The 11310-nt window shown below is 57.2% G+C and overlaps 2 protein-coding genes across 2 annotated transcripts in view; one reads left to right on the top strand and one right to left on the bottom strand.

The window, feature by feature from the left end:
• Window positions 1-533: 533 nt before the first annotated feature.
• Window positions 534-5349, top strand: LOC114041642 (mucin-6-like). Its single transcript, XM_027860200.1, has 3 exons — window positions 534-1617; window positions 4419-4524; window positions 5157-5349. Exons 1-3 carry the CDS (start codon window positions 534-536, stop codon window positions 5332-5334), a joined length of 1368 nt encoding a protein of 455 aa, XP_027716001.1. The 3' UTR covers window positions 5335-5349.
• A 2650-nt stretch (window positions 5350-7999) lies between these two features.
• The window catches only part of AP2A2 (adaptor related protein complex 2 subunit alpha 2), a 50646-nt gene continuing 47335 nt past the window's right edge, over window positions 8000-11310 (bottom strand). Inside the window, exons 22-25 of the mRNA XM_027860198.1 lie at window positions 10397-10513; window positions 10234-10303; window positions 9565-9699; window positions 8000-9475 (exon numbers count right to left, since the gene is read on the bottom strand). Coding sequence (XP_027715999.1) covers window positions 9398-9475; window positions 9565-9699; window positions 10234-10303; window positions 10397-10513 — 400 coding nt within the window. The 3' untranslated portion in view covers window positions 8000-9397. The remainder of the gene's footprint in view (window positions 9476-9564; window positions 9700-10233; window positions 10304-10396; window positions 10514-11310) is intronic.

Raw genomic sequence — 11310 nt, 5'->3', positions numbered from 1 at the left:
CACAATCCACTCCACACACACAACACAGAACAAGCAGCCATCCATCTTCACCAACGTCCACCACTATCTCTCAGACAACAGTAACGTCATCAGCTGTCCCATCCAGCATGCACACCTCTTTCACCACACTCACCATACCCACTGTCACAGGGCCCACTGAGTCCACACCAAAAGGGACACCAACCCAGTCTTCCCATACACCCACAACTTTGCTCCACACAGGCCCCTTTCAAAGCACAACTCAAGTTTCATCTACACGTCCTACCACATCCTCAGTCACCACACTCAAACACACAAGCACTGCACCCATTTCTGACTTGCTCACCACCACTGCCACAACCCCTGGTACAACCATCTCCCACCCTGGCACCCTCCATACCATGTCCAGTCTTCATCCCACTGTCACGTCTCTTCTCACCTTCAGCACTGATGGTATCTCATCCACAGTTCCAACGCAATCCCCTACGCATACACAACACAGTACTACACATCGTCTATCTTCATCAACGTCCACCACTGTCGCTCAGCCGACTATGACATCTCATGCTGTCCCCCTGACTCTCCTCACCTCTTCCACCACTCTCACTGGTCCACCACCCACTACCTCTGGTCCCACTGCCTCCACCCCAGTGGGATTCTCATCCATAATGCCTTCTTCCCTCACCACCACCACATTCCCTCCAACCAAGCCCATTTCCTCCCCTATGAGCCCTGTCACTTCTCCCTTGTTATCCACTCATGGAACCACCTCATATTTCACATCTTCCAGTGGGGTCATTCCATCCTCCACCACAGAAAGCTTTACCTCTGTCATGTCCACCTCTCCCCATGTTTCTCAGTCCTCTACCTCGTCACCATCTTCCCCTGTCTCCAGAGGCCCAACTAGCTCACTGCCCAGCCTCTCTCCTACTGCTTCCACAGTTGAACCCCCAGCCAGGACAACTCTGATTTCTCCTGTGCCCTCACCCAGCCTTCACCCCCCATCCAGCACTGTGTCTGAGACCACTTCCTCTGTGGTTCCCAATGTCTCCATGTCTACTGAGTTTCACACAGTCCCTCCCTCTGGCACAGGCTCCCCAGGTCCCACCCTGTCCTCCTCCTCCTCCTCCTCCCTTCCTAGGTCCACTTCTGCTTCAGGTTCTCCCCCTTCCAGCGTTCCCAGCGCCCTCACTGTACTCTCCACCATTCTCACTACACCTGTGTCCTCCTTCCCACATTCCTCCCTCACTCCCTCCCCATCCCAAGGGACAGCTTCCTCACCTCCCTCTCACCCAGCCACCATGCCCTCCCCATCTGCTCCCTCTGTCTCCAGCATGGTTCCACCTTCTCCTGCTTCCATGACACCTGTGGCTGTGTCTACCCCAAGAACTTCCTTCAGCACCCCAGTTCTATCCACTGTTTCCACTCCGTTTACCACGTCCCAGTTGACTACGCACACCACTCGAGTCTTCACACCAAGTGTGGTGTCCACCACCCTTGGATCAACACACTTCTCTTCCCCCACCACAAGCCTGACCTCAGCTTCTGCAGCCCCATCCACACTTCGGAGCAGCTCCACCCCAGGGCCACACAGCTCACTCTCTTCTGCAGCCAGCAGTGTGACCTCAAGTTCAACTGGTAAGTTCGTGCTTCCTCATGATAAGCTCAGGTTCTCCAACCCCATCAGGTCTCAGCTGCCTTTGAGTGGGGGATGGGGGTGGGGGGCTGGGTGGAAGGGAAAGCAAAGTCCTGTCCTCAGCGAATCCCCAAGCTATCTTGTGTTTTCCCCTCTTCATGGTAACTTTAGACCTTCAGGCTACATGGGAATTCTGGCAGAAAACACATTGCTCTCCTGTCTGAGCCAGAAAGCTTGTCTGTCACCCACTCCTGGGACAGCCTGGTTTTCCTCAGACTTGACTTACACCCTTGTAATTTCACTGGCTACCTACCTTGTGTTCATTTCACTCCATAGTCCAAGCATGGGGGCAGGAAGGGGTGGTCTCTGACCGCCTCCTGGCTCTCGCTGTACACTTCTGAGCTACCTTTCCTGAACAGGATGTGTTCTGTCCAGATGCTCATCCCAGGGGCAGCCAGGTAGTACAGTGGATAGAGCACCGGCCCTGGAGTCAGCAGGGCCTGAGTTCAAATCTGGCCTCAGACACTTGACACTTACTAGCTGTGTGACCCTGGGCAAGTCACTTAACCCCACTGCCTGGCCAAAACAAACATGCTCATCCCTCAGTGATCTTGGCAAGGGTGCAGAGAATAGGAGAGCTACCACAGGGCTGGAAAAGGGGAAATGGACCAGGTCTCAAAAAAGGAAGAGAAGGGAGTCAGCGAACGCTAGGTCAGGAGCTAGACTGTGGTTCTTGACACAACTCTGAAACTTTTATTAGAGGGATGGCTCATGACTAGCCAGAAAAGGAAGCAGCGATCTCCAAGGGCAACACTAATGGAGCCTCCTCATCTGGCATCGATGAGGGGAGGGATGGAGACACATAGACATAAGCCCAGACTTTGCAGAGAGACGGTCTCACTCCAAGATGGAGACCAGAGGCCAAAGGACAGCTCATTGAAGGGGCTTCAGAATGGCTAGGTCGCTGGACCCAAAGAGTCTTCATGAATGGCTAGTGGGAGGCCTCCACAGGCAGGACCCGAGCATTTGGGCTTGGCCCTGCACAAGCTAACACCTGCATCAGGGACCTAGATAAATTCAGAGAGAGCGGCCTTAGCAAAATTTTCAAGTGCAAAAAGAAATTTAGGAGAAATAATAGCTAAGGTCCCAGATGTCAGGAGCCCAGTAGATCTGGATAAGGGAATTAGACTGAATCTAATTCAATGATATTTAAGAGAAATAAATCTAGAGAGTGTGTTACACACAGATTTAAAAAATTCTCCCCAGTACAGGATGGGAACGATCTGGCTCCACGGTAATTTGTCTAAAACAATCTGAGGGTCTCAGTGGACCCTCAAGATGAGCCAGGAAGGCTTCTTTGATCTTAGGCCACATTAAGGGGGGCTGATCAAGGCGGAGCTGTGCCCCACCCTGTCCAGGCTGCACATGGACTCCTCCTCAGTCCTGGGGGCCACAGGTTAAGAAGGACAATGACCAACTAGAGAGCATCTGGAGGAGGAGGGCAACCAGCGTGGCGAAAGGCCTTCAGTTCATACCAAAAGGGAATCTGCTGAAGAACTGGGATCTTTAGCCTGGAGAAGAAAAGAGTCGGGGGACCCTGCCCCCATCCCTCGGGTCTGCACGGCTGTCACGCCAACGGGAAGCCATCAGCATGTGCGACATAAAAGGGACCTCTCTTGGATCCCACCTTTGTCCTTGTCCTCACCACGGGGGCGGGGGGGAGGCCTGATAGAAGGCACCCCCCCCAGCCCAGCCCATCCACAGGCCCACACTGCGGGGGAGCCTCGCTTCATGGACACCACGCTTAGTCTGTGCTGCAGACGCCTCTGTGTGCATTTGGGGCTGGGGGACCCAAAGCCCGGTCGCAGACAGGAGAAGGGCCTCGGGGGCTTGGCTTCACGTGGATGTTGCTTCCACCTCACTATATATGACCTTGGGCAAACCCTGGGCCTATTTCCCAATCTATGAAATGGGGACAAATCACCTTTAGACCACGACGTCACAGGGTGGTCAGGAGAGCCTTAAAGAAGCCCAGAGATGAGGCGACCGCTCCTTCAGTGAGAGAACCAGGGAGAAGCCGCCCGCCCACAGACACTCAGGGGACTGGTCCTGGGTTGGTGGCGCAGGAACACCACGGAGGAGGGGCTCCCCAGAGACCTCCCAAGCCCGGGAGGAGAGGGCAGGAGGAAATGAGCCAGGCTCCCAGTCAGGCCTCAGTGAGTCCAGATTCCTTCTGCGTCCTCTCCAGCTCAGAGCTGGCGAGTCTGGGAAACCAGAGGCGTCGTGGTGGGAAGAGATGGGTGTCAGCACTGGAGAAGGAAGGCGAGAGCCTCTGGGCAAGGACTGGCCTGTCCTGGGTATAGGCTGTTTGTCCTGCCAGCCAGTGCGTGTGTGAGTGCGTGCAAACATGCACACGTGTGCAACACAACACGTGCACCATTGCACGCGCACACAATGTATCACACACATACACGCACACATGCCATGCACACACAAGTGCATGTGCATGCACACATACATGTTACACAGTGCGCAGTGCATGCACACACATGCAGATATCTGCATACCTGTGCATCTCATATGTGCACTGTGCATGCACACACATACATTTCACAATGCACACATGCATGCACACATACGTCCGCACATACACATGTGCACACACACAAGTACACACGCATGAGCACACATGCACACGAGTACACGTGCACACACGCTGGCTATCAGATCTCACAGGGCTTCCCGGCCCCATTAATTCTCCAGCTACTTTCGTGCTCTCTTGAACCCTCTCCCTTCCCTCCAGCAGGTGCCTGCAGTGTGAAAGAGTACGTTGAAGAGATCACCTTCCAAGGCTGCACGGCCAATGCTACCCTGACCCGCTGTGAAGGATACTGCCCCTCCTCCACCAGGTGAGCCTCAGGGCGCCCCCCACCGCTGCCCAGGGCTCCTGATCCAACTTTCCTTCTCTCTTGGGGTTGGGAGGAGGAATGTTGCATCCCCCTTGCTGAGGTCAAGAACTCATAGCCAGCACCCCTTCCGAGTTCCCTCCCGGTGTGGATGAGCAGGCAGGCACCCATCCCCCCACAGCCGGCAGAACCTCGCGACCCCACCTCCAACAGAATAGAGGGAGCCTCCTTCATGAGGTCCCAACCTGCTCCTTGTAAAACTGGGGAGATTTCAGGGGTCACTGGATAGGGGAAAAAAAATAAGTATTTCCCTTAGCCTCTCACTTTAGTTAGCCTTTCTTCAATGACTTAAAAACCCTATTCGGCAAGGGGACCCATAGATTTCTCCAGACTGTCAGAGGGTTCCATGGCACACCAAGGGTTAAGAAGTCCTGCTGTGCAGTGAAGATGGGGGGAGGGCATCAGCCCCAGGCCAACCTCCAGGACACCCGTGACCCTGGTGGGAGGATCCCCTGGAAGCCAGTCCCGACGCTGCAGCCACAGACCCTCCCCACCGTCCTGAGCCCAGGATAGGCCTTGTCAGCTGTCGGCGGGGGAGCAGCTCAGGCCTGACCTCTCTTCATTGCTCTGTCCAGAATCAGCACAGACACCATGAAGCCGGAGACCCACTGTGGCTGCTGCTCCCCACTCACCACCTCCGACAAAGACCTCCTGCTGCCTTGTCCAGACCCGGGGCGGCCAGGAAGGCGGCTCGTGGTGCAAATCCAAGTGTTCAGCAGCTGTGTGTGTAACCAGCAGCGCTGTGAAGCCTGAGGACGAGCTCTGCAAAGTGCCGTGGATGCGCGAGGGTCCACGCCGGGAGCCGCGCTCTCTCGCGTCCCCAGTTCTCCTGCTACCAAGGCCTGGCCTCACCCGCCACAGCTGCGCAGCTTTGGGACTGGCCCTCTCCCTGCTGGCTGCCCAGAGATGGGGTCATTTGGACGGAGGGTCAGCCACCCAGGAGATCTGGCGGCCCACTCCCTGCCGACCTCCCACGAACTGGTTAAAGGGGGACCTCGTCATTTCCTGTAAATCGTCCCTCCCATGTCCTAACCCTCAGAATGCAGCTGTGCCCCGTAGGCAAAGGACCCTGGAGGAAGGCCAGGGCCAGGGCCAGGGCCAGAGAAGGCCCTGGAGCAGAGGCGGGGACACTGGCTGGAGAGCCAGGGTGAGGAGCTGAGGACGAGGAGCGGCCCCGCGCGTGGACAGCGCCTCCACTTCCTGTATTCTAAGGGTTAGATGTCAATTTTCTAAATAAAAGATCTTCACTAGACTTAATAAAGTAAATGGAATCTCTCCCCTCTGGGCGGTGGCTGTTGTCCGCGGCGGGGGCGGGGGGGGGCACCGATTCTTCAGGCCAATAACAATGATTATTAAGCATCATGATAGTAACAGCTGCTAGCACTCATATAGCACCTACTATGTGCCAGGCACTGTGCTATTATCATCTCATTGGATCCTTACAACAAACGCGGGAGGGAGGTGCGATGACTGTCTCCACTTTACAGATGAAGAAACTGAGGCACACAGCGGTACGTGAGTGTCTGAGGTAGGATTTGAACTCGGGTCTTCCTGATTCCCAGTGCTCTAGCCATTGAGCTGCCCCCTCAGTGTCCAGACAGATCAACCAGAGTTGGGCAAGACCTTAGAAACCATCGAGCCAGCTAAGTGATGTAGTGGCTACAGTGCCCCTGGAATCAGGAAGACCAGTTCAAACCCTGCCCCAGACATTCACCCTGGGCAATTCACTTCTCTGCCTCAGTTCCCTCATTTGTAAAATGGGGATCACAATCGCACCTCCCTCACAGAGTTGTGAGGATCGTTGGCCGGGGCGTAGCACCCCATGGAGCACTTGGTTGTTCAGCCGTTTTCAGCCGTGTCTGACTCTCCATGACCCCAGCTGGGGTTTTCTTGGCAAAGATCCTGGAGAGGTTTGCCGTCTCCTTTTCCAGATCATTTTACAGATGAGACTGAAGCACACAGGGTGAAGTGACTTGCCCAGGGTCACACAGCCAGGAAGTATCTTCCTGTCTCAAAGTCCAAAGCTCTGTGCACTGTGGCCCCCAGCTGCCACCTAGCACATAGTAGGCACTTAAATGCTCATTTGGTTTTTCCATGTAAATGGGGAGAGAGGTTAATTGACTAGCCCCAGGTAAGACTCAGAAACAGGATTTGAACCCAGGCCCTGGTGCCTCCCACCTGAGCATTCTTTCTTTCAGTCTTTTTAGCTGGATTAGCCAAATTGTATGAGGCTGGTCCCTTGGGCCACCCTCTTCTCTCGACTGTCCCTGAAGACTCACTTTCACCACAGCCTCACCCTGCTCCCCCCCCACCCCCAGGCACTCCCAGACTTGGCCAATGGACCCAAAAGGGTCTGGGACCTTGAGGTCTTCACGAGACCCCCACATTCAAAGCGCCATGGCCCAAGGCGCACCCTCACTGCCCTCCCACACACTGCCCCATACCACTCCCTCCTGCTGGCTCCCACTCTCCTCCCTAGGAAGACAGCCAGCTCTCCCCTCCACTTCCTGCCCAACCCTCACTTGTCAGTCTTGGCCTAAACCCGGGCTTCATCGTCACGGCTCACTGAGATGGTCCACTCCCAGGTTACTGATTGATCGATGGCCAAACTACCTTCTCACCCTCTCTGCAGCCTTTGGAACACCCCTCACCGCCATCATCCATGTGGGCGTACACCGGGACTCTGTCCGGGGCCTGCTTCTCTCCTCCCCCGTCATCTCAAGCAGATGGCTCCTCGACTGAAACGCCTAGCCCACTCCTCTCTGGCACCTCAATCCCAACAGGACATCCTGTAGGCACATCCCAAACCCCCACCCTGGGCTCTACAGAGAAGGGCATCAGCAGCTCACTGTGCTGACCACCTCGGAATCCCCTTCCATCGGCCGCCATGCCCTCCCCTCCATCCCGTCCAGGCACATGGCCACCACTCTGCTCCCAACTCTGGCCAAGCCACTTCCCAGCTCAGGCAGCCCCCCTGGGCTCCCTTGTGCCTCTAAACCCCATCCTGGGCCACGAGGGGGCCTCTCGGCTGTCTGACTCCAGCCAGTCTCCAACACGGCCCAGGCTGGTCCACACCTAAACCCTCCCCCTCTGCCTCCTCCAGTCCAGATGCTTGAGCCCTCATCCCTCCTGGGTCCCATCTAGCCAGATTTCCTTCTCCCTCTGCACATGGTGGGCCTCAAGCCCCCAGCTTCATCTTAGCATTCCCCGGGGCCAGGCCAGCATGACACCAGGTGGTGAGGCTGGGCCTTTCTGGGGTCCCAGCCGCCATCCCGAGCCCCGAAAGCCACAAGGACCGCGGTAACCAAGTGCCCATGAAGCCCACCTCCACACAGGGCCTGGTCCTTCCTGCCCTCACCCTGGGAGGCAGAGGGTCTGCAAGGAATCGCGTTGGCAAGGACCAGAGAGACACCCCGAGTCTGTTCTAGCCATTTATTTCTCTTTTAAAAGATAACACACTTTTCTGACGAATTCACGGGTTTTCAAAATGTCATAATGAGAGTCCTGAGGGTAAAGGAGGTGCTGGGGGGAAGGGGTGAGGGCAGAGACACTAGGCTGAGCTGGTCACTGTCCACGCTAGGTATGTCCACCTGGCAGAAGCCACCCCGCGGCAGCCAGCACAAGGTGGGTCCTGCAGAGCACTCGGTGCCTTTCACACGGTGATGCCTAAATACTGCACTTTGAACAATAATACTATTTCCACGAGCTCAAGGACAGGGCACATCACTCCGGCAAGGCTGAGGCACGGCACCACAACACAAAGCTTCTGTGGGTTCAGACGCCTGCGGTTGGGGTGGGGGTCCACGGGAAGGAAGCGGGGTCACGCTTTGGGACATTCGGCCCCAGCCCACCCTCAGCCTTCCTCCCTTCTGCATCCAGTCTCCAACCACACAAACCAAAGCCAGGTGAGCACGAGAGGACGCCGGGGTCTGCTCGGGGTCTGGGCCACGGTTTAGCCCATGTTCGGGCTGCACAGTGTGAGCATGGGCACGAAAGGGCCTCCCGCTGCTGCCCAGCCCCAGGACCTGGCCCTCTGTCCTCAGCTTGCAGTAACCCACCAATCTGGGTGCTACGGCCCCATCCCAGCGCCCCAGGCCCATCGCCCTCCCAAAGGACAGCCGGGGACCACACTGGCTAAGTGTCTCCATTTCCCTTAACGATTCTGAGAATGGCACGTTTTGAGGGTTAACACAGGGGCACCTGCTTGCCCATCAGGTGCCTCACCCATCTGTGTGGCCTCAAACCATGGCTCCTCTCCTCCAAGGAGTCAGAGAAACCACGAGATCCTGAAGGCTGACCCTTGCCCAGCTCATGCCTACATGCGTGCTGTAAAAGCTAGCGACCCGAGGAGGTCGCTGCAGATGCCCCGGGGCTGCCTGGGACCCTGGCGGCGGGCAGGCGGACGAGACAAAAGTGGCAGAGAAGCCCCCGGACGAGCCACCCCATCGAGCAGCTGCGGCGGTGAGGGTGGTTACTGCCCCGTCCCCCGCGCTCAGACCCTGACCCCCATCGCCCTGAAAACGCTCAGTGTTCTTGTTCATGGCCAAGCCTCTCCTCCTCCGCAGCCTCCGCTCCCGGCAGACGCAAGCGAAGATTCGTCTCGGACAGCGTCTGTCCCGCTGGCACGGGGGCCGAGTCCCTTCCGACACCGCGCATCTGCGCTCCATCTGCTAGACGGACCGCGGGTGGGGGGAGTCCTCGGGCACACGGCAATATTCAGACACTGGGGTACAAGGTATGTTTATTTGCAGGGGGATAATGGAGACAATGAGGAGGAAAACACGCACAAACTGCACTGATTCCGCGTCCCCGTTCGTTAAAACTGCTCCGACAGCAGGTCACACAAACGCTGGGACACGGTCTCCTTGCTCGTCCGAAGGGTGAGCCGGTACATCTGCAAACAAAACAGAGGCTGTTGGTGTGGGGCAGCAGCAGCACCCTCCCGCGCCCTCCCCGCTGTCCCACGCCCTCCCGCCTCCTCACCTGGGCCTGCAGGTTGGGCTCCAGGCGCAGCAAGCACCCGATCTGTGCCGTCCTGGTGTGGATGATGCCAGCCCCCACAAAGTTGGCCGGGTTAGGGTCCACCTCCTCCAAGAGAGCGGAACCGAAGCCGATGATCTGTCCGAGAGAGACGGGGACGATGAAGTGCCGTGTGGCGGAACAGCAGGCCTCCCTTGGAGATGCAAGCATGAGCCCTTCACCACCGTCCCAGGGAAGGCAGCCCCCGGACGTCTGGCGGACAGCTCCAGCACAGCAAGGCCCAAAGCTGAGCCACAGAGAGGAAGCGAGCAGACAGCGTCACGCCAGAGGCCCTGGACCACCCCGCGAGCCCTGGGGAGAGGGGCGATACCGCCACACCCACCCCTCGGCAGAGGTCAGACAGAGAACTGAGGAAATCTCAGAGGTGCCTGCCTGCTGCAGGAGCTGCTTCCCCGTTTCACAGAGGAGGAAAGCAAGGCTCAGAGTGTCGCAGGCAAGGTCAGAGCCCACACCACACGGGCTCTTGCTATCCCTAGTCTGGTAAACCTGGGAATTCTTAGGAGATCAAAGTCAGGGAATCACTGAAAAGGACGGAAAGAACCTTGGCTCTAGACCTGCACGATGAAGGGGCTGGACCCCAAGGCCTCATGGGAGTCCCAGGGCCCATGTTACCTTGGCCTTGGTGATCTCTGGATCCATCGGGTGCTTGGCCTTGAAGATGTTCTGCACCTCCTGCTGGGGACTGCAGGAGCAGTTAGTCAGAAAGAGCCACGAGGCTGCCCGGTACCACCACCATCTCCACCGCCCCGCCCCCGACTCTGCACAGGGTCCTCACTTGCTCAGCTGTTTCCAGCGCTGGAAGAAATCCTGGGAAGCCATTTCCGTGGGCTGGAAAAACTTGTTGAGTGTGATGGGCAGTTTGACTGACACATTCTGAAAGGTTCCCCCATACCTGCACACCAGAGAGAATGCGGGTCAGGGGAAAAACCCCAGGCCCGCACTGAGGCATCTGCAGAGCCCCGGACATGACCTCCCGCCCGAGGGCCGAGCATCCAGGACTCGCTGCGGCAGGCTGCACCAAACACAACCAACGGGAGAGAATGCCGCCACTGGGCACTACCCCCATGCTCCTTAGAGAGAGAACAGGCCGCAGTTCCCACCTCTGAGGATGCAAGAGGGAGGTGCTTTTCTGAGGGGCTCTGGAAGTGAAGCATTTCCACAGGAATCCAGGGTGATTCTCAAGCCAAGAGCCCATCTCAGCGCCATTCTTCTGGACATGAGGAGGCCAGAAAAGGGGCCTGGGGCCAGCCACACAGCCACGAGCTGCCCCGTCTCCCCTTCCCCTTCATCACAGCTTTCCAGCTGTCTCAGAAAGCCTCCAAACCTGCCTCTGGGAAGGCCCAACTTCGCATCCCTCTCGGCAGAAACAGCTAACAGAGTGTGGGGTCATTCATCATCGGGAACACCTCTAAGTGTTCTGAGGACCAACCTCAGGACGCTGAGTCACGAGAAGCCCCAGCAAAGCAAAGCAAGGCGAGGAAAAGGGAGGCATGGGGTGGCATGGTGTGGCGTGGCAGGACATGGCAAGGCAAGGCTAGAAAAAGGGAGACACAGCGTGGCGTGGCAGGACGTGGCAAGGCAAAACGCAATGCATGGCAAGAAAAAGGGAGGCACGGCGTGGCGTGGTAGGACGTGGCAAGGCAAAGGGCAAAGCAAGGCAAGGAAAAGGGAGGCACAGTGTGGCATGGC

The sequence above is a fragment of the Vombatus ursinus genome, unplaced genomic scaffold (assembly GCF_900497805.2).
Source record: "Vombatus ursinus unplaced genomic scaffold, bare-nosed wombat genome assembly UNPS02014176.1, whole genome shotgun sequence".
In the NCBI taxonomy this organism is placed as follows: domain Eukaryota; kingdom Metazoa; phylum Chordata; class Mammalia; order Diprotodontia; family Vombatidae; genus Vombatus; species Vombatus ursinus.
The sequence above is the reverse complement of the archived record's forward strand: the minus strand, read 5'-3'. Positions and strand labels throughout refer to the sequence as shown.

Excerpts from the sequence above, each read along its gene's own strand:
- LOC114041642 (XM_027860200.1), top strand. The coding sequence starts at position 534 with ATGACATCTCATGCTGTCCCCCTGACTCTCCTCACCTCTTCCACCACT. Across the intron at positions 1,618-4,418 it reads TGTGACCTCAAGTTCAACTG|CAGGTGCCTGCAGTGTGAAA; the intron begins GTAAGTTCGTGC and ends CCTTCCCTCCAG. Across the intron at positions 4,525-5,156 it reads TACTGCCCCTCCTCCACCAG|AATCAGCACAGACACCATGA; the intron begins GTGAGCCTCAGG and ends TGCTCTGTCCAG.